The 27,624-nt window shown below is 39.4% G+C and overlaps 1 protein-coding gene across 3 annotated transcripts; it reads right to left on the reverse strand.

The window, feature by feature from the left end:
* Positions 1-4,249: 4,249 nt before the first annotated feature.
* On the reverse strand, positions 4,250-27,583 carry CDC25C (cell division cycle 25C). Of its 3 annotated transcripts, XM_060146279.1 has the most exons (13): positions 27,378-27,583; positions 26,583-26,677; positions 25,828-25,873; positions 24,253-24,286; positions 24,048-24,137; positions 19,195-19,353; positions 9,612-9,764; positions 8,572-8,673; positions 7,501-7,563; positions 6,104-6,202; positions 5,436-5,569; positions 4,945-5,056; positions 4,250-4,745 (listed from the first exon to the last, which is right to left on the reverse strand). In XM_060146279.1, the coding sequence occupies exons 1-13, from the start codon at positions 27,572-27,574 to the stop codon at positions 4,596-4,598; spliced, it is 1,434 nt and encodes a 477-aa protein (XP_060002262.1). In that variant the 5' UTR covers positions 27,575-27,583; the 3' UTR covers positions 4,250-4,595. The 3 variants fall into 3 exon arrangements, with proteins under 3 accessions (XP_060002262.1, XP_060002263.1, XP_060002261.1); XM_060146280.1 differs by lacking the exon at positions 7,501-7,563; XM_060146278.1 differs by lacking the exon at positions 8,572-8,673 and having other exon boundaries at positions 27,378-27,574.
* Positions 27,584-27,624: the final 41 nt, after the last annotated feature.

Raw genomic sequence — 27,624 nt, forward strand, 5'->3', positions numbered from 1 at the left:
TTGTACAGGGCGTGTTTCCCCCCAGTTCCACTCTACCTCTGTGTACCTTTCCCAAGTCCTTCCCTCCAGTAAGATTAGAAAACCTGTGGCTGGGGAGCTGACAGCCCCCACTTTCCACTTCACTCTGGCAATAGTTTCAAAATGGGATTTACAAGGCAAAAGGTAACAATTTCAGGTGGTTGGGATGCTAGGAAAGGGTACTATGAATCAACAAAGATGTGGGGTGTTCAAGGGGTGTCACTTCTGCTTACTCCTTCAGCAACCAAGGCAAATCAAGTTTGGGGTAGGAGGGTAACTTTGGAAAAGGCATTTGCTCAGGGTGCCTACTCAGTGGGTCCACTCAGTGCTCTCCCCACGAAATGGACCAGGAAGGCAGGAACAAGGTCAAGCCAATGGGCTGAAAGCAATATCCAATTCCACCTGTAAAAGGCCAGCCTCTTTTTGAGAGTAAATGAGATACTTGGAGCATATTCCTGTCTGGGCACTGCGGTGGAGAGCTTGACATCACTGGGCCTTTAATGAGGATTGGTAACCAAGACTAGTGGAGGGTTGTGGAAGCCTCTGCAAATACATATGACTCCAAGACTAATATTGACAGATCCTCCAGCACACTGTCTCCCCACCAACCATGTCCTCTGTGACTTGCCAACACCTGCTAGATAAGCAGCATTGTCATTGGGAACCTTGTGGGTAATGACAAATGAGCCAATACTTTCTACAAAGATGTTACTCAGCCATCATTCAATTCAATAATGTCTTTTGAGATTGATTATGGGTTCAGCTTTGTGCCAGGTGCAGAAATGATTGAGACACAAACTGCCCTGGGAGGCCTTACAAACCACTGATTGGGGCTCAAAGGTCCAAAGACTCTGTACCTAACTCCACTTTCATTTGTAATCTTGGTTTTCTGCCTTCTATCAAGCCCTCTCTCACCATTGAGCTTTCATTCCTGTTGCTATCCTTAGCTAATCCAGGGTGTTAGCAGTTTAGTGAAAAACAGTTAAGAGAACAAGCTTTACAGACTACCTGGTTTCAGATGCCATTTCCAACACATGCTGGGTAATCTCGGGCATGTCACTTAATTTTTCTGTGCTTCAGTTTCTTCATCTGTAAAATTAATAGCAGCATTCACTTCATATAACCATTGTGAGGATTAAACAAGTATACGCTGAGTAAAGGGTTTAGCTTAGTGCCTGACACATAGTGAACACGGAATGATATCACCCCAGGAGGCAGGCAGGAGTTCATTGTTCTATGAACTCAGCCACCCCCTACCACCAGACCTACTGCTTTGGAGCTAAGGCTAGTTCTTCTTCCTTTTGCTGAATATACTAGTGGGCCAGAGTGCTTGTAGGGATGGGAACAAAAGGAATCATTTTCTACCTTGTCAGTTTCTTGAGGGCAGGAACTGTGTCATATTATTGAATGCCTGTGGTACTTAGAATTGACATCCCTAGAGAGGAACTGGTGTTTCCCTAACATTTGCTTGAACTGAGTGGGGAAAGAAAATGGTCCATGCCTCCCACTTTATATGCCTGGTAAGGAAAGGGAAATGCTTCCCTCTCTGTAGCAGAGGTCAGCCAGGTCCTGGGGCTGAGAATCAAGCAGGAAGCAGTATTCAGACCAAAAGGTTTCCATTCTTTATTACTTGACTTCATGATGAACGAATACCAGTCAGTGCAAGGACACCAGAGCAGAGCTAACCCCCTATATAGCCTCGTGTGGAGGTTCCTGGGCTGGGGTCTTAGTGTCTGCCCTTAGCCTCATTTCTCAAACCCTAGCAACCCTATGGCCCTGACTTCTCAAGAACCGACAACTGAGGCTCTTACACATGTAACACCTGATACAGTGCCAACTTAGAAAGACAGATTGTTCATTGATGAGGATTTGGTAACAGCAAAATCTATTAACGGTACAGACTCTGGAGCCATCTCGGCCTGGGTTCAAATCCCAATTCTGCCATTAATTAACTGTGGGATTTTAAACAAGTTACTTGGGCTTCCCTGGTGGCTCAGTGGTTAAGAATCCGCCTGCCAATGCAGAGGACACGGGTTTGAGCCCTGGTCCAGGAAGATCCCACATGCCGCGGAGCAACTAAGCCCGTGCACCAAACTACTGAGCCTGTGCTCTAGAGCCCGCGTGCCACAACTACTGAAGCCTGCGTGCCCAGAGCCCATGCTCCACAACAAGAGAAGCCACCGCAATGAGAAGCCTGCACACCACAACGAAGAGTAGCCCCCCGCTCGCTGCAACTAGAGAGCCCGCGTGCAGCAACAAAGACCCAATGCAGCCAAAAATAAATTAATTAAATAAATTAAAAAAAACAAGTTACTTAATCCCCCTGTTCCTCAATTTCTTTATTGGTAAAACATGCATAATAGTGAATACTTGCCTCACAGGATTGTTGTGAAAATGAGTTTATATATAAAATGAGTTCATGAAGTCTTGCATGCAGTAAACAACTGAAAAGTTGTTAGCTACTATTATTATTGTTCCTGAAAATAACATGAATTAAGTGATGCGGTACCTATACAATGGGAAGATATTACAAGAAACTATATGGGAAAATGTTGCCTTTTAGGCAAATATAATTTTCCACAAAGTAGATAGCTGATTAAGCCCTAGTTTTATGTGTTGCAACTCAGAATTTCCATTTAAGATTACTGAAATGTGAACACTTGTACACCAGTCTCTTCCCAGGTAGTGACTTGCTTCCACCTTTTTGGGGAGAATTATCAGGAAATGACCCACTAGATTAGGCAGTGAGTCAGGGACCCCTCATCACACTTGGAAGTGGAGGTGCTTCCAGCAGTTTCCTGCTCATGCAACTAGAAGTTCCTGCTTGGTGGGGGGAAGTGTGTGGAGTGGGACAGGGAAGCAGCATCTTTCCCTCAGCTATTTCCACCTAATGTAGCAGGAGCTTTTCTTTCCTTTTTACCCCCGGCCCTTCTGAGCTCTGAGCTCAAGGGCTTAGGCAGGTCAGAGAGGGAGCCTCCCTCTGGACAGACACGCTCCAGCTAGGAGTGGAGGCTGCAGGCTGCAGTGGCTGGCTTAGAGAATACAGCAGTGCCCTCTGCTGTGAGGCAAGCATGCAGCATTCCGGGAGAACAGCACTTGCAAACCTTGCAAAAATCAATCCAGTCACTCTGGCACACTGTTGGGCTGCCCTATGGCTAATGCCCTCCTTCCCTCCCACTCACTTTTAAAAAGTCTCCCTGCTCCAGAACCTGGGAAGATATCATTTTTGTCTCCATTCTATGTCAGTCTAGGCTTCAGAGCCCTTTGTCCTTTTCTAGTCCTGAGCTATCACTACTACTAGGTTAATGCCAGAGAAGACAATGTTCAATTAATTCCACGGCCACCCAGGCCAAGTAGGGCTGTACCTTACTACACAGACAAAAGCCTACTCACCTTAAAGAGCTCTAAGAAAGGAAAGCCTGGGATAATACTGAAGAATGCAATTTAAAATATCTTCCTGAAGTCTAACTGATCTTGCTTGGTACTTTTCTTTTATTCCTATCTTCATATAGCACGGATCTCTACTTCCAACAATCCTAAATCCTAAACTTGTCTCTGTGAGACATGAAGTGGAGTGGAGAAAAAAATTTTGGAAAATGGGAAAAGTCAAAACTCCATTGAGGCTGTAGATAAGGAACCTTTTGAGCCCAACTCAGACCTATCCCTTGGCCTTAGAGAATGGCAATTATTTTGGTTTTCTGAGCCTTGATACCATTGAGTGTTGAGTCTGGGGCACACTTTTAGGCAACTCATACTATGGAATGGTCTAGGAAAGGAAAGCCTGGAACATTGCTGAAGAATGAAATTTAAAAGGTTTTCCTTAATTCCAGAGCTGTGGTTCTCAAGCCTTTCATGTATCAGAATCACCTGAAAAGGAGATTTTTAAAACCCAGATTTCTGGGCCCTAACCTCAGATGTTCTGATTTAGTAGGTCTGGAGTGGGCTGTGAAAATTTGCATTTCAAGCAAGTTCAGATGATGCTGATGGACCAGGGCCCAAACTTTGAGAACCATGGTCTGGAGAAAAGCACCTAGGCCTTAGCTATGAATAGAGATGGCTACATCTTTGTCCGAAGGAGTTTAATGTGGTGATTACTTCCTTATACACATCTTCTAGGAACAGACTCGGCTCACAATCGCATTTCTCATTCTTCAATGTTTATTTTCCCATTTTAAAAAAAGGTGAGAAAGGGAAACAAAGAAGGAAAATATAGAGAAAGAAGATGGGCAACTCTCTCTCGCATAGCCAGAAGCCCACGGGGAAAAAGATGTGGCTGACCTCTGAGGAGACTCAAGCAGTTAGGAAGAGGAATCCAACAGCTCCCTGAAGCAACACAAATCTCTATGCAACCCAAGGCTCCAGCCTTATAGAGCCAGCTCCAGGACTTCCCACCAGCCAGGAGCTCTACTGACACCTAACCAGTCCCCAGGCCTGGGATTTCAGTAGTTTGGCAGCCTGTTGGTTTGCTGACATCTTTTAACATCTTGGGTTTAGCTGCATAGAAGATGGCCTCTTTCTGCTTAGGGTTTCTACAGTGTCTTTTGGTGAGTCCTAAGCAGCCAGTGGGTGATCTGATATCATGGGCTCACATCCTTCACCAGCAGGGCAATCTGTCCCCGCAGCTGCCGCTCCCCTTCCCATGCTTTGCTCTGGTTTCGACACCTCAGCAGCTCAGTCTTATGGTCCTGGTGATGCATAGGGCAGTAGCTCTGTGGTTCGCACAGCTCCTGAAAGGCAGGGGACAGAGTAAGGGATCCTCTTGATTATGCAGTCTTCCTACTAGGTATAATAGAGATGCTGCAAGTAGTGGCTAAGAAGAAGCAGCAGTTTCTTCTCAGAGGGCTTTGCAGGACCTGGGAGCTGCATGCTGAAGTAGGCTTCCCCGAGTTTGGGCTCCCCCGTTGCCCCATGTGCCCCATCCTTTACCATATATTCTGGAAAGAAGTCTCTGTAGCCCCCTTTGAGGATATACAGCTCTGGGTAGTACAGTGCAGGATACTGGTTCACAGCCCTGTCCTCTTGTCTCAGAGAGCGGTACCTTTAGAGAAAATCCAGGGATGGGTGGGGTGGAAAGAAGCAAGTTCAGGATTCCACGGGCTATACACTGGGGAAGGGGAGGACTTTTGCTAACCCTCAAAAGGAACTCCAGATCTATTTTTGCAAAACAAGGTCCAAGTAGCACCATTCTTTCTCCTCTGCTCCATTGGTACCTAATTCCCAATGCTTTTTCCTTCACTGCTTCCAACCTTTGAATTGTAGAAACCCCTTTCCTCCACCTCCCTAACAGTCTTCAAACTTCAGTGAAAAGTATTCATTGATTCAGTCTCTGTCTGAACTGATCTGGGAAGGTTCTCTGGCTGTAAGTCCCTACTCAAGATCCATTTCCATCACCCACCCTACCCTGTGTAGACACTCACATGCGGGGACCCCTCTCTGAGGAGAATTCACAGTGGAACACAATGATTATTCTTTTCTGAGTATCCAAAGGGACAATGGGTTTCTTCAGAAAGAAGTTATACAGTTCTTCTTGACTGTACAAGTTTAAAGCTCCCTGTAAAATAATTTTATTAAGTATTTCCTTAAGGATCTGTGAACAGGGCCAACACTTAGAAATAACTGGAATACCATCTTGAAATATTTGGTTCAGGAAGGCTAGACTATAAGTACTTGCAGAGAGGCAATCTACCTGTATCTACCCCCAGGGCCCGGCATGGAGCTTGGTATGTAGTAGGTGCTCAATAAATGTTTATAGAATGGAGCTGCCTGAAGTGTAGGGATCATTGTGAGGAATGTCTGTAAGCATTAAGTGTTTGCAAAGTGCTTCTCAGTCCTTGGATGAATGTTTTTACTTCCAGGTAGGAGCTCTTGGCTCCTATAGAAAGACGGGAGATTGGTCTAAGAGGGAAAGGGAAAGTAAATTGCTCAAAGTACACAGAATTAGAACAGGAATGAGGACTGAGCCTTGATGTGCTCCAAATATATAAAATCTGCCCTGGTTCTAGAGTTCACAGGACCCTTTGTCCAGACTTCTCAATAAAGAGCTATCCCCAGCCCCTTCCCTACTAAGTCCTCAATGTAACCTTACCTGGATGTGTCCTCCCAGGTACTCATATGGATAGCGGCAATCGATGATATAAAATATCTCTATCAGACCCTGGAACTTCCCCAAAAGCAAGGCAGCCACCTGCACAGAAACTATGATTGAATATCCTGCTTCTTCTGAGGGAGAGAAGAGCCAGTCACACAGTTCCTGATTTGCACAGCATTCCACTGTACGCCCAGCCTCCAAAGTCCCCCTATGGTTGAAATACGGCAGTGATGCAGCCCCACCCCACATGAGAGGATAAAATAGGAAATGGCCTTTTTGGAGAACCAAAATAGCTGGTATTACCAGGACATCAGGGAAAACCACACTCAGGCTACTTATTTGGAGGCAGGCATGGCTGCAGTCAGCCTCTGAGAAGATACCCAAGGACTTCTGTAAGGGCACAGGTAGCAGCTAGAGCTCCTGATTTTACAAGAAGAAATGAGAAATGATTCCCCACCCTCCGCTGTAAAATTAGAAAGCAAGTTTCCCAAAAGGGATATGGAAGGAAAGGGGTGATATCCAGAAGAGGAAACTTAAGCTCATGTAGTTATGTCAATTGGTTCAACCTTTCTGGAGGGGACTTTGTAAATACTTATAAAAATAAATGCAATTACACTTTCAACAATTTCTTTTCTAACATCTTAAGTAAACAGAAAAGTACATAAAGATAGGGCACAATAATATTCATCTCACCATTGTTTCATATTATCAAAATACTATGAATAGCTTAAATACTCAATAAAAGGGGTTTAGTTAAATAAATTAGACATTATCAGTATAACAGAATATTACATAGCCATTGAAAGGATAATATAGATATATTATCTATATTATCCAAAAATAATATAGATTTTTATTGCTATAGAAAGATGTTTACAATGTCTTACTAAGCTAATTGCAAAATTACATGTTTATTATGATCCTATTTTTATAAAACTTATGCCAGAATAAAATGTGTAAGGCCATAAGGAAAGTATTATTAGTGCTTATTTCTGATGGTGAGGTTATGGGTAGAGTGACCAAATAATTACTGCACAAACTGGGACACTTTTGAGAGTGAAAGAGAATACTATTAATAATTACCCTACACTAATAGGCATAAACGGGATTGCAACATGTAAACCAGGATGTAAGTTCAGCCTAACTGGGTGATTTTTACTTTTTTCCTTTCCCCGTCCTCCTTCCTTCCTTTCTTTCATAACAATTATATATCATTTGTTTAATTAAAAACAAAGGTGCATATAAAAGAGAGTCCTTTAACACAGCTTCAGTTGAATAAAGAGCCTATATGAGTGAACACAGAAATAAATACAAATGGAAGTGGGGATTTTAGGGACAGAACAGACCAGATGGTAGCTTATGTAACCAGTTACCATCTCCAGAAATCTGCTTACTGTTTCTGGGTTGACGTACTTCAGATCTTGGTGTCTCCCTGACACGGTCGGCAGTGCACATACCTAGAAATACCCAAGAGCTGAAATAATAGCAAGTTCTCTATACCCAAATTTGAGATCATGACCCATATATTGTCCTTTCCAAATGACATTTAAAACCTCAGATGCCTTCAGAAATCAATGCTCTCTATAACATGCATATGCAGCAATTTCATTTCTAAGAACTGATCCTAAGGAAATAATTACGGATAGGTACAAAGTTTTAGATTTAGCTACAAATATGTCCACCTTGGTATAGTGCATAAGGAAAAATTGTAGAAGTAAATATCCTACAAGAAAGGATTTATCAAGAAATTATGGGCAGCCAAAAAAGAAAGAAAGAAGTACTGTGCTGCTATTAAAAGTGATGAAATGATGAAGCAGAACTGTTTACTGACATGAAAAGATGTTCCTGATACATCAAATGAGAGGGAATAAAAACCTCAGCAGATCACAAAACAAACATAGAAAAACAAAAAATGTATTTGTGTACATGAATGTGTGTTTGTGAAAATACATAGAAAAAAGTCTGCAGGAATATACACCAAGAAAATATTAAATAAAAGCAACAATACTATGACAAGATTTGGGGTAGATTTCATTTTCCATCTTTTCTGTAGTGACCAAGTATGATTTACATAATTTTCAAATATATTAAAAAAAAAAAGTAGAAAGCCTCATACTTGGGACTTCCCTGGCAGTCCAGTGGTTAAGACTCCGTGCTTCCACTGCAGGGGGGACAGGTTCGACCCCTGGTTGGGAAACTAAGATCCTGAATGCTGCACAGTACAGCTAAAAAAAAAAAGAAAGCCTCTTCTTATCTTCCCCACTGCTCTGGATATTCCCAGAATGAATAAGGAATCCTTTCTCATGAAAGGTTTAGGGCCTAGATCTACCACTACAGCAATTTCAGGTTATCAGTGAGTACTTGGTGAAGATGCATAATTAATTAAACCTAGTGTCCTCTGCAAGCAGAGAAGATTCAGATCCAAAATACAGGATGAAATATAGGATTGGTGTAACCAAACTCACCTTGGAGAAATCACCAATCAGAGGCCCCTGGTTAGAATCTTCCTCCAGCATCTGAGTCATATTAATGTCACAGAGGGAGACCATTTTCTTTATACCTAAACCCTGAAGACAACAAGATTCCCCCCACCCCCAGTCCTCATATTAAAGGTTTAAAAACCATGGGATGGAAGGAGTAGAGGGAGACATTAAAAATATGCATACTCTTTGATCTAATAATTCCACTTGTTTTACTAAGAAAATAAAGATATGTACAAAGATTTGGCTGTAAGGATGTTTACAACAGAGAAAAATTTCTAATAAATGATCAATAACAGGATCTTGATTAAACAAATCATATCCACACACTACAGATTACTATTAAGGAATAAAAAGTATATTGTAAATTTCAGTGACATGAAAATATGACATGATATCATTAAATAGGTTAGAAAACATGTACTTTATAATGCCACTTTAATAAAAGAAAAAACATTTGCATTAAAAAATGTCTGAAAGACTATACATCTAGTATTAACAGTAATTATCTCTGGTCTGTGGGATTATGGGCATTTCGCAACGGCTTCTTTTTGCTTACCTGCATTTTCCATTTTTCTGTAACGTCATACACTGATTTTATAAAATAGCCAAATGTATTGAGATTTTTTTTAAAGGAGGGATAGGGAATGAGGGCTAAGTTTTTCAGAATTTGCTTCCCACCAAACAAGTGTGCTCTAGGATGCTATTTCTCTCAGAATGCATATAAAACAACAATAAATGTCCTTACCAATCAAAGTTCCCTTGTACTTTCTCAGATCTTAAAAAAGAGGGTTGGAAAGACAATACAATGACATCATTTCCAAAATTATACTATAATATATTTATTATTAAATATTTTATATATGGATGCAGATGTAGAAAAGAAAACAGGAAGATGGAAAGAAGAGATAAAAGTAAAAGTAATGAAGAAGACCAAAAGATGTACTAAAGCAATCCCCATGCCAGAAAAGTGGAGAAAACGAGATAGAAGATTAAAGAGACTGTCTTCTTAAAAAGTTTCTTACCTTCCTGAGCTCTTTGTGGCTAGAACAATATTTCTTTTTTACTTTATCTGGTATTGTGTTGTCCTTGAATTTTACCATCTGCTTCAGTCCTGGACTGTTCAAACTGTCTGGCAACGAAGAGGAGCGATACAGGCAGCTCCTGTTCACAGATGCCTGTTTGGAAATATGAAACCCCAAGGTTCTTCCTCCTTAAAGTGTGTCTGCAGGCCAGCATTATGAACATCTCCTGGGAGCTTGTTAGAAATGCAGAATCCCAGATGTTAGGCTTCAGCCCAGACCTGCTAAGTTAAAATCTGCACTCTAACAAGATGCCCAGGTGATTCCTAGGAACACTCAAGTTTGAGAAACAATGCCCCAGGTAAGCAACCTGTCTTCCCCTCCTCATTAACATCTTTCTCCTCAGACTGCATGATGTTCCATCTCTCCTAGATGTTTTAAATCCAGCCAAATTCTCGACCTGACCATCTTATATATAACAATTCTTGTAGAAGAAAGCAAATGCAAGCTTAGTTCCTCCAGTCATATGATAGTTTCTCTATGGGATCCTAAGACCCTGACAATCAAAAAACAATTTTTCTTTTCCAGCTGTGTTGGGTCTTCTTGCTGCACGCGGGCTTTCTCTAATTGCGGTGTGTGCTACTCTTCGTTGCAGTGCGCAGGCTTCTCATTGCAGGGGCTTCTCTTGCTGCAGAGCACAGGCTCTAGGCACACGGGCTTCAGTAGTTGCAGCACATGGGCTCAGTACGCAGGCTTCAGTGGCATGTAACTGTGGCATGCAAACTCAGTAGTTGGGGCGCGCGGGCTTCAGTAGTTGTGGCACGAGGGCTCAGTAGTTGCAGCTCGTGTGCTTTAGAGCACAGGATCAGTAACTGTGGCACACGGGCTTAGTTGCTCTGCAGCATGTGGGATCTTCCCGGACCAGGGATCGAACCCATGTCCCTTCCATTGGCAGGCGGATTCTTTTTTTTTTTTTTTTTTGCGATATGCAGGCCTCTCACTGTTGTGGCCTCTCCCGTTGCAGAGCACAGGCTCTGGACGCGCAGGCTCAGCGGCCATGACTCACAGGCCGAGCCGCTCCACGGCATGTGGGATCTTCCCGGACCGGGACACAAACCCGTGTCCCGTGCATTGGCAGGCGGACTCAACCACTGCGCCACCAGGGAAGCCCTGCAGGCGGATTCTTAACCACTGTGCCACCAAGGAAGTCTAAGATCCTGACAATCAAGATTTAAGAACCCCGACAAAACTGAAGATGACAAGCCAAAAAAGTTAGCCTGGGTGAAAAAGTACTAAGAAGCAAGAGTATATAGTTGTCCCTTGGTATCTGTGAGAGACTGGTTCCAGGACTACTACAGATACCAAAATCTAGGGGCGCTCAAGTCCCTTACTTAAAACCATGTAGTATCTGTATATAATCTATGAACATCCTCCTGTATACTGTATTTTATTTATTTATTTTTTGGCCATGCTGCACGGCATGTGGGATCTTAGTTCCCTGACCAGGGATCGAACCCATGCCCCCTGCAGTGGAAGTGTGGAGTCTTAACCACTGAACTGCCAGGGAAGTCCTTCCTGTATATTTTAAATCATCTCTAGATTATAATACAGCTAATACCTATACCTATACCTAATACCTATAATACCTAATACAATGTAAATGTTATGTAAATAGTTTCCTGTGTGGGCAAATTCAAGCTTACTTTTTGGAACTTTCTGGGAAAAAAATTTTTTTTTTTTAGTATTTTCAATCTGTGGAGTGAGAGAGAAAAAATGTCATTCAGCCTTCTTAAAGGGGATGAATGGGGAAGAAATATAGCAAAATAAGCAGCATGCAAGGAAAAAGAAAACACTAGAATCTAATATCAGGATGACCATTACAGGATTGATACTATGAAGCCCATCAGGAAAAAAGTAGATTAAATACCATGAAGAACTAGTTTGGGAGTTGCTGGCCCAGGAATAGACTTAATACAGGAGGATGGACTAATTGTCTCTTTGAAAGGCATGATATGTGTGTTATATACCCAGAGGCAGGGGGATATATTAAAAGACCTCTGATGGCAAGTTTCAACTAATTCAAGATTCTTATCCTCTGTTTCCTTCTTTATACACTCACCTCACTAATTGCCATGGATTGATTTAGGAGGGTGCTAGACCTCCTAAATAAGAGATAAGAGAGCCAAAATTAGAACACATATTGATAATAAATGGTTTCTAGGAGAAGAAAACATGAACATCAGTATTTTACTTTACAATAACTATATCTACACTACAGTGTTTGTCACACCCATGGTCCTAAGGAAAACTCCATTGTTCATGGTACCAGTTGAAGGTACAGTTCACATTTGATATACCAACATTCTATACCTACCTTTTCCTTTGGACCCCTGCCAGTCATCTCCCTATGTCTCCACAACCCTACTCCAAGCCACTGGTGACTGGACCATATTGCTGACTGAACACTCCTATTTAGTGGTCAAGAATATGTAAACATAACCTGGGCCAATCAGGTTCCCTCTCTGATAGTCTAACTTGGAAAATATCAAAATAATTAGGCAGCAGCAGAAGCCAAAGCTTTATTAAAAGGAAGAAGCCAAGAGATATAGTCAAAGGCCATGACGCCAATGAATGGATGGATGAACCAAAGGTATGGTGGTAGAGGAAATGTGGTGAAGAACTGAGGAGTAGGCTACCCAGCCTCCATGACAGACTTCCCTTCATATAACTTCAGTTTTGCCCTGAGAAGAATGCAGGAGGAAGCCAGATCAGAATTTCAAATTTGCTGGCCTTAGTGCAATCTTTGTTTCTTTTAACCAAAAGAGCCTCTCTAGAACACACTGTAATTATTAAGCTAAGGGCTCATTTTAAAGAGTTTGAATTAATTATCTACTAAGTGAAATGTATCCATGTATTAGTATTACATCTAAGAAATCTTTGCCTAACACAAGGTCACAAACATTTTCCTCCTGTTTTTTTCCTTCAGTTGTTTTACAGTTTTAGGTTTTATATTTAGGCCCATGATCCATTTTGTGCTAATTTCTATATATGGTGTGAAGTATAGATTGAAGTATTTGTTTTTCAGATGGATTTTCAATTGCTCCAGCACAACTTGTTGAAAAGACTATGCTTTCTCCATTTAATTGCTTTTGTGTCTTGGTTTATTATCAATTGACCATATATGCATGAGTCTGTTTCTCGAATATCTATTCTGTTGCACTGAAGCTTTAGGTTTTTGGTAGCTATTATGATGGTGATAACGAAGGTGATAAACATCTCTTTGGGTTTCATATTGTCCAAGGACAAGAAGCCAGAAATAAATGATAGCAAAAAACGACTTTAACAAACAGAAACAAACAGAAACAAACAGCCACTACTGTTTTGACAGATACTTTCCAATACATTTATATAAAAACAAATGGCAACTTATTGCAAGGAGTATAAGTGGTAGGTCATAGAGGAATGATGATGATGATACTTTAGATTTGTCTAGCCAGTTAGAAGTTTCCCAGTTACCAGAAGCTAGTGAGGGGAGATCCCAGGACCAGCTGTCTTAGATCTACCAACTAATGACTTTCATTGTTTAAGGAATCAATGAACACTTTCCAAATCTGGGAGTTTTAAAGCATTGCAAAGGCCAGAAAGGAGAAAAGTTCAATTCTACTTGTGGATTTTATTAAAATGTTAAATTAGATAATTATTACTTTGTAAACTGAGGAGGCATCATCATTTCCTCATGGCTTATATGCTCTTCAGCACACATAGTCTTGGCTTCTGTCTGTACCGCTCTACTGCTCTTGTCAAGGTTATCTACAATCTTCTTGTTGTCACATCAGACGGTCACTTCTTTAGCCATGTATCATCCTGAATTTCACAGTGCCTTCCACTGACTTGGCTAATCCCTTATTTAGCTTCAATGGCACAGCCTAGTTTCTTAGTTTAGTCCTAGTATAGACAACTGTTTACTAAAAGAACTGTGATGCTTCTACCTCTCTGTTGCTCCTTCTCAGTCTTCTTTGTCAAGCTTCCTCACCTACCAAACCTCTAACAGATGTTGGATTCAGGGCTAGGACCTGGCCCTTTTTCAATCTCCTCACTCTTGCCACAGGTGACTTTTTTCTACCCATGAATTTAAACTTTCCCTCTATGCTGATGACTCTCAAATTTTTCTCTCAAGACTTCTGCTCTTACTTCCAGACTTCCACATTCACATACCTGTTTGACAATTTTTAAGTAAATACCAGGTGACACAGCAGTGAATCAGAGAGTGGAAGAGACAAACAAATAAATATATTCTGTACTTTCATGTAGTGAAAAGTGCTGTAAGTAAAAAATAAAGAAGGATAAAAGACAGGAAAAATATTGGGGTTAGAAGTTTGTCGGGAAAGGCCTTTCTGTTAAGGTGACATATGTGGAGATAAGAGACCGAAATGAGGGAGAAAATCATGTTTGCCCAGGGGAAGAGTGTTTCAGGCTGAAGGAACAACAAATGCCGTGGTGAGAATAGCAAGGCCAGTGATGGCCGCATTTAGTATGGTTCCATTTTTAGAAAGCTCAAAAACTGAAGCAATACTATAAACCAAATAGATCTAACAGACATCTATAGAATACTGTACCCAACAAACAGTAGAATATACATTCTTTTCAAATACACATGGAACATTCTCCAGGATAGACTATATACTGGGACATAAAACAAGCCTCAATAAATTTTAAAGGATTGAAGTGATACAAAGTATGTTCTCTGATCACAATGGAATAGTTAGAAATTTATAATAGAAAAAAATCTGGAAAACTCACAAATATGTAGAAATTAACACACTCCTAAATAACCAGTGGGTCAAAAAAGCTCACAAGGGAAATCAGAAAATACTTTGAGATGAATGAGAATGAAGATATAACATACAAAAACTTAGGTAAAAATGCAACTAAACCAGTGCTTAGATGAAATTTATAGCTGTAAATATCTATAATAAAAAAGAAGGAAGAATTCAAGTCAATGACCTAACCTCCACTAAAGAAGAAACTAAATCCAAAGCAAGCAGAAGGAAGGAAATAAGACAGATTAGAGCAAAACTCAGTGAAGTAGAAAATAGAAAAACAATAGAGAAAAACAACAGAACCAAAAGTTGTTTCTTTGAAAAAATCAACAAAATTGATAAACCTTTAGCTAGACTGACCAGGAAAAAAAGAGAAAAGACTCAAATTACTAAAATCACAAATGAAAGAGAGGACATTACAACCAATCATATAGAATTTTAAAAACATCATAATGGGGACTTCCCTGGTGGTCCAGTAGGTAAGACTCTGTGCTCCCAATGCAGGGCACCCAGGTTTGATCCCTGGTTGGGGAACTAGATCCTACATGCATGCCGCAACTAAGAGCCCGCATGCCACAACTGAAAGATCCCACATGCCTCAACTAAGACCTGGCTCAGCCAAAATAAATAAATTAATTAATTAATTTTTAAAAATCATAATGGTATACTATGAACAATTATATTCTAATGAATGAGAAAACTTAGATTAAACAGGAAAATTCCTAAAAAGGCAAAAACTATTGTCAAGAAAAAAAACAGAAAATCTGACTAGACCTGCAAAAAATAAAGAGATTAAATTAGTAATTTTAAAATTTCTCACAGGGACTTCCCTGGAGGTCCAGTAGTTAAGACTCCACGTCTCCAGTGCAGGTGGCATGGGTTCAATCCCTGGTCAGGGAACTAAGGTCTCGCATGCCATGCGGCGCAGCCAAAAAATAAAATAAAATAATTAAAAACAATGACAACAAAACAAAACTCACAAAGAAAAGCTCAGGGACTTCCCTGGTGGCCCAGTGGTTAAGAATCCTGCTGCCAAATTGAAGGAGAAAAAACATATGATCATCTTAACAGATGCAGAGAAAGCTTTCGACAAAATTCAACACCCATTTATGATAAAAACCCTCCAGAAAGTAGGCATTGAGGGAAATTTCCTCAATGTAATAAAGGCCTTATATGACAAACCCACAACCAACATCGTCCTCAATGGTGAAAAACTGAAATCATTTCCACTAAGATCAGGAAGAAGACAAGGTTGCCCACTCTCACCACTATTACTCAACATAGTTCTGGAAGTTTTAGCCACAGCAATCAGAGAAGAAAAAGAAATAAAAAGAATCCAAATCAGAAAAGAAGAAGTAAAGCTGTCACTGTTTGCAGAGGACATGATACTATACATAGAGAATCCTAAAGATGCTACCAGAAACTACTAGAGCTAATCAATGAACTTGGTAAAGTAGCAGGATACAAAATTAATGCACAGAAATCTCTGGCATTCCTATAAACTAATGATGAAAAATCTGAAAGTGAAATTAAGAAAACACTCCCATTTACCATTGTAACAAAAAGAATAAAATATCTAGGAATAAACCTACCTAAGGAGACAAAAGACCTGTATGCAGAAAATTATAAGACACTGATGAAAGAAATTAAAGATGATACAAATAGATGGAGAGATATACCATGTTCTTGGATTGGAAGAATCAACATTGTGAAAATGACTATACTACCCAAAGCAAGCTACAGATTCAATGCAATCCCTATTAAACTACCAGTGGCATTTTTCACAGAACTAGAACAAAAAATTTCACAATTTGTATGGAAACACAAAAGACCCCAAATAGCTAAAATAATCTTGAGAAAGAAAAACAGAGCTGGAGGAATCAGGCTCCCTGACTTCAGACTACACTACAAAGTAACCAAGATAGTATGATACTGGCACAAAAACAGAAATATAGATCAATGGAACAAGACAGAAAGCCCAGAGATAAACCCACACACATATGGTCACCTTATCTTTGATAAAGGAGGCAAGAATATACAGTGGAGAAAAGACAGTCTCTTCAATAAGTGGTGCTGGGAAAACTGGACAGCTACATGTAAAAGAATGAAATTAGAACACTCCCTAACACCATACATAAAAATAAACTCAAAATGGATTAGAGACCTAAATGTAAGACTGGACACTATAAAACTCTTAGAGGAAAACATAGGAAGAACACCTAGAGTCCATGCTCTGCAACAAGAGAAGCCACCCAATGAGAAGCCCGAGCATGCAACAGAGTAGTCCCCGCTCGCCACAACTAGAGAAAGCTTGCGTACAGGCACGAAGACCCAACGCAGCAGCCACAAACAAACAAACAAATTAATTAATTAATTTAAAAGAAACTGAGGCATAGCAAGATCATATGACTCACCCATACAGGTAAAAGTGGCAGAGTCAAGCTATGAACCCAGACAGTCTGGCTCTAGAGTCCATACTTTTTAGACCAATATGCTCTATTGACTCCCATGCTCTTGACTTTTCCCTCTAACCCCAAATAATCTCAAAGTCATCCTTCAATCAGGATTGGGAATGGTGGTCAGAAAAACATAATACCCAAGGCTAATTAACCCTAATTTTCTTTCAAGGAGAATATATTCAAATATACTTTGTGAAATAAGAAAATATATAAAATGACTTATTACAAAGCTACAGTAATTGGAACTATGGTTCTGTAGAGATACACCTAGACCAACGGAATAGAATAGGGAGTCCAGAAATAAACCCTCACATACACAGTCAAATGATTTTTGACAATGGTGCCAAGACCTTTCAATGAGGAAAAGACAGGCTTTTCAACAAATAGGGCCGGAAAAACTGGATACTCACATGCAAGAGAATGAAATTGGACCTTTACCTTACACCATAAGCAAAACTTAATTCAAAATGGAACAAGACCCAAATTTAAGAGTTAAAACTATACAACTCTACAAAGAATTTCTGTGTGGAGTGATGAAAATAAAATTGACACCTCTGTGCCCTAGATCTCTCCTTTCTGATCCTTGAATGATGTTATTCCTGTTATGTATCTACCTCATTATTAGACTCTTTAGTGGCTATTACTCCTTCTTCACAAACTTTCTCTCTGCTTTTAAACTTGGAGTCACTAGCCTTCATTTTCTCCTCTATGCAGATGGTTCTGAAATGTACATTTCCAGCCCTGATGGTTCCAATTCCTCATTCAGTATTTCCATTTAAGCTTCCTGTTACTGTCTCTAACTGAAATGTCCAAAACTGAACACATCTTATTCCCTTTGAATTCACGTTTCTTTTCAAATTCATTACAGTGTCACCATTTCTCCAGTTACTCAGATTGAAGTTAAAAGTAGTACCATCCCAAACTCCTAGGTCCCTTTTTCCTATCACTCTGCCATTCACAGCACTTTTGACAATCATTATCTTGTTTATTGACTTACTTGCATTATCTATCTTCTTGACTAGAAAAAATACAAATAGGAACTACATGAAAATTAGGAATCTTGTCCATCTTAATCATGACTCTGTTCTTAGTTCTAGCACAGCACCTGGTGCATACCAGCTTCCTAATAAATACTTATTGAATATTGTTAACAGCTTATAATAGTTTTTATTAACAATAATAAAGTAGGTATATTATTACAAACTGCTTTTAATACTTTATCATATTAACAATGATTCTCTTGTGGAAGTGTTTATTATCATTATGCTCTCCATTTTATATTTGAGAAACTGAGCCTTAGAGTGGTTAAGTGTCTTGTTCATGGTCATAACACTACATAAGAGAATGAGGACCAGAATCCAAGGGTTCTAACTCAGCTATATCATATTACCTTGTAAAATGAATAAGTTTAAAAAACACACCCCCTGGACTTCCCTGGCAGTCCAGTGGTTAAGACTCCATGTTTCCAATGCAGGGGGTGCAGGTTCAATCCCTGGTTGGGGAAGATCCCCCATGCCACAAGGCAAGCCAAAACAAAAAACAAAAAACACCCCTACACATATTTGTTTCAAAGAAATGAAGTTGATTCAGAAAATCTAACTGCCTCAGAAACTATCTTTGATATTTCAGTATATCGCCAATAAGCTACAGGCTTCAGATATTCCTCTCAATGATATGGGGAGGATAAAAGACAAAAATATATATTGTATAATACTTAAAAAATCATGCTAAGTATATCCCATCTATTACTATTATTCTGGAGGCATCACTTACACAAGATTACATTGATGGTGATCTACTCAAACTGCTAACGAACCTTCTCACCCAGCAGTAATAAGAGTCTCATGATGACCTGATACCCTATCAGTCAGGTAGCCCTTAGAGTATAGAGACCATGTCTTCTTGATCTCTGCAGACCTACCACATAGTACAGTGGCTGCAACATATTAGATACACAATATTATTTATTCAAGAATGAAAGAATTTAGGACTTCCCTGGTAGTCCAGTGGTTAAGAATCCACCTTCCAATGCAGGGGACGCAGGTTTGATCCCTGGTTGGAGAACTAAGATCCCACATGCCGCAGGGCAATTAAGCCCATGCACTGCAACTACAGAGCCCACATGGTCTGGAGCCTGTGCACCACAACTAGAGAGAAGCCCGCGTGCCATAACTAGAAAGAAACCCACCCGCCACAATGAAAGATTCTGCGTGCTGCAACTAAGACCCAACGCAGCTAAAAACTTAATTAATTAAAAAGAATGAAGGAATTCGAAAAATGCAAAAACACCATCAGAGAGTACTTTACCTTGGCCTCTTCTTGATCTTCCAGAGAAAACTCCATCAATTCATCTGAAATCTCCTCTGTCTGGTTTTCTCCTAGCTCTGGATTTTTATCTAATTTTGAAACTGTAGTAATAGGACTGTCCAGATGTTTCATTTCACTTTCCACCAAGTTTCCATTGTCCTATGAATTATATTGACAATATTAAAAACTATCCAGGACCCTTACCTTACACCATATACAGATATTAACTCAAAATGAATCAAAGACCTAAATGTAAGAGCTAAAACTATAAAACTCTTAGAAGAAAATAGGAGGAAAGCTTTACAACCTTGGATTTGGCAATGATTTCTTGGATATTACACAAAACCACAAGCAACAAAAGAAAAAATAGATAAACTGGATTTCATCAAAATTAAAAACTTTTGTGCATCGAAGAATACTATCAAAAAAGTGAAAAGGCAACCCATAGGATAAAATATTTGCAAATCACATGAATACTATCAAAAAAGTGAAAAGGCAACCCATAGGATAAAATATTTGCAAATCACATATCTGATAAGGGATTAAATTCAGAATATATAAAGAACTCCCACAACTCAGCAACAATAACAACAATAACAACAATAGCAACAATAACAACAGAAGGAAACAGGACTTGAATAGACATTTCTCCACAGATATACAAATGACCAATCAGCACATGAAAAGATATACAACATAACTAGTCATTAGGGAAATGCAAATCAAAACCACAATGAGATACTACTTTGTACCCATTAGGATAGCTACTATTAAACAAACAAACAAACAAAAAACCCCAGGAAATAACAAGTGTTGGCAAGGATATGGAGAAATTGGAACCCTTGTACATTGCTGTGGGAAATGTCAAATGGTGCAGTCGCTATGGATAACGGTATGGTGGTTCCCCAAAAAAATCAAACATAGAATTACCGTATATGACCAGTAATTCCATTTCTTGGTATATACCCCAAAGAATGAAAGCAGGGGTTTGAAGATATTTTTATACGAATGTTCACAGCAGCATTATTCACAATAGCCAAAAGGTGTAAACAACTCAAATGTCCATCAACAGATTAATGGATAAACAAAATGCAGTATATTCATATGATAGAATATTATCCAGCCATAAAAAGGAATGAAATTCTGATGCATGCTACAATACGGATGAACCTTGAAGACATTATGCTAAGTGAGATAAGCCAGAAACAAAAGGACAAATATTATATGATTCTACTTACATGAAGTACCTAGAGTAGTCAAATTCACAGAGATAGAAAAGAGACTAGAGGTTACCAGAGGGAGAAAAGCGCAGTTATTATTTAATGGGTAGACAGCTTCTGTTTTGAAGGATGAAAAAATTCTGAAATGGATAGTGCTGATAGTTGTACAACATTGTGAACGTACTTAATGCCACTGGGTTGTACACAAAAATATGGTTTAGATGGTAAATGTTATGTATATTTTACTACATTAAAAAAAATCACACACACATATACAGAAGATTATGTAGTAATTCACCATGCTCCACGTCTTCCCCTATTCCAAGGAATCAAAAATCTGAAACATGATCAGCTTCATCTATTTAGCATGGGATATGTTAAAATGGCTTTCCCAAAGTGTTGAGATTAGAATCCAAATCTCTGCAGTATCTTAAGTCCATAGTCTATTAAAAACAAGTGATGCTGTACACCTGAAACTAACACAACCTTGTAAATCAACTGTACTTCAATTTAAAAAAGAAGAAAAAATCACAACAAGTGAGTGCCTGGGTAACTTAAGACTCCAATAGCAAAATGGACAAAGGACACAATCATTCACTAGAGAAAATATACATGGCTAATAGTCACATGAAATCATTACTAATTATTTTTAACATAAAATAAAACATTTTACCCATCTAATAAGCATTTTTTTTAAAGTGATAACAAATTATCCAAATGAGCCATGGATTGCTCCTGAAAACATAAATTCTTAGAACTTTTTTTGGAAAGGAATTTGGCAATATGTATCAAAAATCTTAACAAATATTTAAACCCTTTAATCCAGTAATTATGTTGTCTTGGTGCTAATCCTAAATAAAAAATTTTTTAACATAGGCAAAAATTTGTGCTCAAGAACTTACATGATAGCATTATTTGTAAAAGCAAAATGTGGATACTCCTAAGTGTCCAACAATCGGGAAGTATTGTACGTAGGGGTTAGAATAAAAGCATCCCTTAAAAAGTAATGTTTACTAAGAGTTTTTTTTTTTGTTTTTTTTTTTGCGGTACGCGGGCCTCTCACTATTGTGGCCTCTCCCGTTGCAGAGCACAGGCTCCGGGCACGCAGGCCCAGCGGCCATGGCTCACGGGCCCAGCCGCTCCGCGGCATGTGGGATCCTCCCGGACCGGGGCAAGAACCCGCGTCCGCTGCATCGGCAGGCGGACTCTCAACCGCTGCACCACCAGGGAAGCCCTAAGAGTTTTAATATTAACTTAAAATAACAGGATATGAAGTTATATATATGATATGACCTCAACTTTGTAAAACTGTACACATGGTTAAAAGATTGAAAGAAATGAGGTAAAATGTTAATAGTGGTTTTACTCTATGAGGTAGCTATTTTCTTTTTTATATTTTCCTTTATTTATTTATTTATTTTTAACATCTTTATTGGAGTATAATTGCTTTACAATGGTGTGTTAGTTTCTGCTTTATAACAAAGTGAATCAGTTATACATATACATATGTTCCCATATCTCTTCCCTCTTGCGTCTCCCTCCCTCCCACCCTCCCTATCCCACCCCTCTAGGTGGTCACAAAGCACCGAGCTGATCTCCCTGTGCTATGCCGCTGCTTCCCACTAGCTATCTATTTTACATTTGGTAGTGTATATATGTCCATGTCACTCTCTCACTTTGTCACAGCTTACCCTTCCTCCTCCCCGTATCCTCAAGTCCATTCTCTAGTAGGTCTGTGTCTTTATTCCCGTCTTACCCCTAGGTACTTCATGACCTTTTTTTTTTTTTCTTAGATTCCATATATATGTGTTAGTGTACAGTATTGGTTTTTCTCCTTCTGACTTACTTCACTCTGTATGACAGACTCTAGGTCCATCCACGTCTCTACAAATAACTCAATTTCGTTTCTTTTTATGGCTGAGTAATATTCCACTGTATATATGTGCCACATCTTCTTTATCCATTCATCTGTTGATGGACACTTAGGTTGCTTCCATGTCCTGGCTATTGTAAATAGAGCTGCAATGAACATTTTGGTACATGACTCTTCTTGAATTATGGTTTTCTCAGGGTATATGCCCAGCAGTGGGATTGCTGGGTTGTATGGTAGTTCTATTTGTAGTTTTCTAAGGAACTTCCATACTGTTCTCCATAGTGGCTGTATCAATTTACATTCCCACTATCTGTGAAAGAGTGTTCCCTTTTCTCCACACCCTCTCCAGCATTTATTGTTTGTAGATATTTTGATGATGGCCATTCTGACCGGTGTGAGATGATATCTCATTGTAGTTTATTTTTATACCATTTTCACAATGGGCACATAGTACTTTTAAAACCAGGGAAGGGGGGGCGGAAACACTTAAAGAATAAAGGGGAAATTTTTTAAAAGGCCTAAGAATTTTTTCTTCTCCTTAAATTTAAATGAATAAAAAGATCAGAGGATATCTCCTCCCTTTCCCTGCTCAAAGGTTACTTCTCCAACCTCTTTTCTCACCCAAGTCAGCTTTGAAAAATTCAAAGGGACATAAATCCAGATCTATCATCCTCTACCCCACAATACCTCAGTTGACTCTTGAGGAAGATGTCCAGTGACTCACCAGCAGAAAAAGAGGAGACCTCAGGTTCCTGGGTACCCACCACTCCAAGGGCTTTGAAGTGCTGTTTTCCTGCATAAGAAAAACTACATTGGCTGGAGGAAGAGAAGTGTCAGCAGACCCTGCCAAAAACATTTCATCTGATGAAGCCATGAATAATCCTTACAAAACACAGTATATGTAACCAAGGTTGACCACGTACCCTGAAAATACAAATTATGGTTTGGATTTGTTATGGTGTGTAGATCTGCTCTGGAGCGTACTAATTTTATGATCACAAGCCAAATGAAGGGAGGAAAAAGGGAGCCTGACAGGGGAAGGAATGATGAGATTTTTAAAAAGTGATTATAAAGGGAGATTAGAAGGACTGTAATTCAAGAAAAAGCTGATTAGAACAGCCAAAAACATGGGCATAACTTAGGCAATGTGAGCAAAGAAGAACAGCAGCTATCTTTTATAGATACTGACCTGGCGGAAAGGATGGGAGGCAGGGAAAAGAAAAAAGATGGCTAGAAAATGGGATTAGTTGAAGGGATTAGTTAGAGAATTATCTTAGCGATTAGGTAGCTTTGGAGAGGCCAGTTTCAACTTGGAACTGAAGGATGGTCTGAGACTCAGAGGAAAAAGGACAATAACTTCCTCAGAATAGGGGCTAAGAACCTGGGCTAAGGGGGAAATAAGAAGAAATTAAGAAACCTAGACTTGTATATGAAGCCATGCAAAGAATATGTGAACAAGTTATGTAAGTTATCCCTATCTGTTTAAAAAAGAAAAAAAGTCCTAAATTCCTTACACTGCAATCAACTGAACACGAGTAATAATGATGAACTGCTGTGGAAGACTTGGAGCTAGGATCAAACCTTAAAGGGTAAAAACAAAACAAACCATAAAGAATTTTTTTACCATAGTGATGCAATTTGCTTGTCTAGCATACTGAGGCACAAACAGCTCTAGGTCTCATAATGATACTGATGAGTTAGTTGTTCCACTCAAAGGAAGAAAACTGCTAATGGATCTAGGTTTCCATTAAAACACTCACATTCTCTTTATTTGCGGATGAGCTACATATTGCATCTTTCTTCCTGTGGCCATGGTCCAAAGCATTCGGAGTGCTACAAAGCAGCTGTGCCTACAAGAGATTGTTTTCTGAGAACATCCAGCATCCTCAAGCCACAGGTAAGCTGGAAGCCCTCTGCTTCCCACCTGACAAACAAACTCAGACCCAAGAAAGATGAGTTACTCACTGGGCTGCATTTTACAAGGTGTTGGTGATAATTCCTGTAGATAAAAAAAACTGCCAGTCAGTTAAACCCCAAATAGAATTTGGTTATTCTTCAGTGGCTTGGGACATTCCACTTTTCCTTTCTTCCATTCTAGGAGACCTGTACCTAGTTGATATGTCTTTTCCAATAACAATATGTAGGGTGTTCTCTGTGGTAAATATCAAGACATTGAGTGACATCCTGGGGATAAGGACCTCATTTCACTGGCATAACCATATATAGAGATATGCATCAAAGATGATGAGTTTGTCCTACATCTTATGCAGACACAATTTACAATTTACTAATTTTTCAGCATTGACTATTGGGAGTTAATATTTATTTTTTTATGAATTTCTATCCTCCCTTTCCAGATTTTATCTAGTTTACCTGGGTTAGGACATATAAACAATTCAAAGAAAATACAGGCAATATAAAGTAAAATTTTCACATGTATTGATTAAAAATACTCATGGAAAGCCTTCCCTAGTGCATAAAAGTGGCACCTAATTCATCTAAACATCGAAGAATAATACTATAAAAAGATTAAAACAGTCAAATGGAAAATTTATGATAAATTTAAGAAGTTGAATTAAAATTACTTTTCAGTCCTGAGTACTCTGATTGAACATTTTAAGATCTCCAACACGGGACTTCCCTGGTGGCTCAGTGGTTAAGAATCCGCCTGCCAATTCACGGGACACGGGTTCGATCCCTGGTCCGGGAAGATCCCACATGCTGCGGAACAACAAAGCCTGTGCGCCACAACTACTGAACCTGCACTCTAGAGCCCACGAGCCACAACTACTGAGCCCGCATGCCACAGCTACTGAAGTCCATGTGCCTAGAGCCCATGCTCCACAACAAGAGAAGCCACTGCAATGAGAAGCTCATGCACCACAATGAAGAGTAGCCCCCGCTCGCCGCAACTAGAGAAAGCCCGCGCGCAGCAACGAAGACCCAATGCAGCCAAAAGTTAATTAATTAATAGATTAATTTTTAAAAAAAGATCTCCAACAAAGAATCTTCAACAGTAATAATAATAAACATTATAAAATGTATGGTATGCATTAGGTACACATTTTCATTTAATCCTCACAGCAGCCATTTATGTAAAGTGCTATTATTATCTCCATTATTATTATTTCTTTATTACAAATAAAGAAACTAAGGTCCCTTGAAATTAAGAAACTTGTCAGAGTCAGCTGGTGAAGTAGTAGTAAGCCACTGGAATCCAGACACTCTGATTCCAGAGCCTGCACTCTACACTTTCAACCACTAAGATATATATACTCCATCTAAGTGCAGTATACCATTCTCCTCCATTCTAAAGACAATACTGATTGTATGTGATGGTTAAAATGAATAGCCTTCATTTTCACAACACAATTTAGATCTTGGAAACTTAAAAACATTTCAAGGGAAGAATCTAGGCCCCCAAGCCCACTTACATCTAAAGTGAAACATTCTCTACTCTACAGAGTCTGCATAGGATAAAATCCCCAGGCCAGTGTTGAAAAGGCTTTAGCATGGGGTTCATTTCGCAAAAGAACTTACATCCCAGCTAACTGTATTTCCTCAGGTCCTGTAGAATCCAAGTGACCTGCAATCAGATGTGAAGAGTTATTCTTGTCCATGCATTTTGTCTTTCCTTCTCATTTTCTTCATTACCAGTGAGCCATATTAATTTCAAAAGCTGGCCTTGTGAACACAAAGGCTCTTGATAGGTACCAGTTTCATGGTACAAGGTACCATGGTATAAGGTACAAGTTCATGGAAACTTAAGAATTTACATGTGTCACGGAAAGAAAAAATTCTGATTAGCAGTGCATTATGCTAAACTACAGAGATTTCTTCCATGAGTAGAAAGGAAAGCTTATCACTCAGGAAATGTGAAATCAGAACAAATACTAAAATGGTTGACTAGTAAAACACATTCCTTTGGGGTACACACCCTATAAAAACACATAAGAATTAGTTGACAAAGTATTTCTTTATGTTGGTTTCTTTGCCTCTGCTGAGATTAGACTAGGGCATAAACTTTTCATCTTTAACTACCACTTTCATTCCCACAATCAGTCAACAAAATATTCCTTCTTGTCTAACTTTCTCAATGAAAAGTGACTCCTATTGGGGTCAATTCTCTTCCCATTGGCTGAATCATTCTCCTCAAAAATCCTCTAGGTACTCAAAGAATTCCATCTTCAAGGTTCTCTATTTACTTTTACCACCTTCCATCTCTATCCTACTACTCTGTCCTCACCCCTAACAGTTATTCCTTCCCTTGAGGCTTTTACCTCCCTTTTCCCTACCAGTTTCATCAAGGTCTGAAGAAGTGGTAAACTGAGTGGCAGACATCTCCCCGCTGCTAAGATTCGAAAGATTAAGGCAACGTTTTGGGGTTTCTCTGTTGAGACATAATAATACATCAAGATTCCCATTAGGTTGTAACATCCTTAAAAGGCAAAGATCACATTATCCTCTTCATTTGAAACACCCCTCAATGACTATCACATAATCTGAGCAGTGTCCAAATAAAGCTAATTGTTTTTTGGAAGTATTTCAGATGAGGCTGAGAAAAATCTCCCAACTTTTCTCTACTCTAATAATCTGTACCTCATTTTCTCCTCACCAACATATTGAGACAAGGGAATTTTTAAAAATTGGCTGAGGTGGGTCTTGACCACACATCTTTTGCCCTGAGCAACATAACAACACAGATTTGATTTCTCCCTGGAGTCTCCAGTACTTCTCTGATCTGTGATTCTCCAACTTTGTTGATTAGCTGACGCATGAGGGCATAGCATGACCAGAATTTGAAGTACAGTAACAGTAACGTTAACAGTAGTACTAATAAGTGGAAACTCATATAATGCAATAAAATTTTCAAAGACTTTTCCCAGACATCACATCATTTGATTCTCACAAGATCCTAGTAAGATATTATGTCACAGCAAAGAAGCCTGAGACTCAAAACGGTCACATGGCTAGTCAAGGGCAGAGCTAAGACTTAAACCCTGATCTCTGAGCCAGGATAATTTTTAAAAACCCAAAAACTGTTTAGAAGAGCAAAGGATATAAGGTGTGAAAAGAAAAAGTGGATTTACCCAGACAAAATGCTTAGGTTTGCAGAATCACCAAAAAGTTTCTTCTCCACTGGGGTTCTAGGGAGATCTGAACTGATGGAAAAGGAAGTATCTCTCTCCAGGAGCAGGTTTAATATCTTCCTCTGATTGGACCTAAAACTAGGTCCTGAGCCAGGGCTTCCCTCCTCTCTTGTAGATGAAAAGAATTCTGCAGACATGGTCTCCGAGTTCTCACTAAGAAAAAATAAAACGTAGCTAAGAGAGGGAG

Source organism: Lagenorhynchus albirostris, chromosome 3 (assembly GCF_949774975.1).
Source record: "Lagenorhynchus albirostris chromosome 3, mLagAlb1.1, whole genome shotgun sequence".
NCBI classification, from domain to species: domain Eukaryota; kingdom Metazoa; phylum Chordata; class Mammalia; order Artiodactyla; family Delphinidae; genus Lagenorhynchus; species Lagenorhynchus albirostris.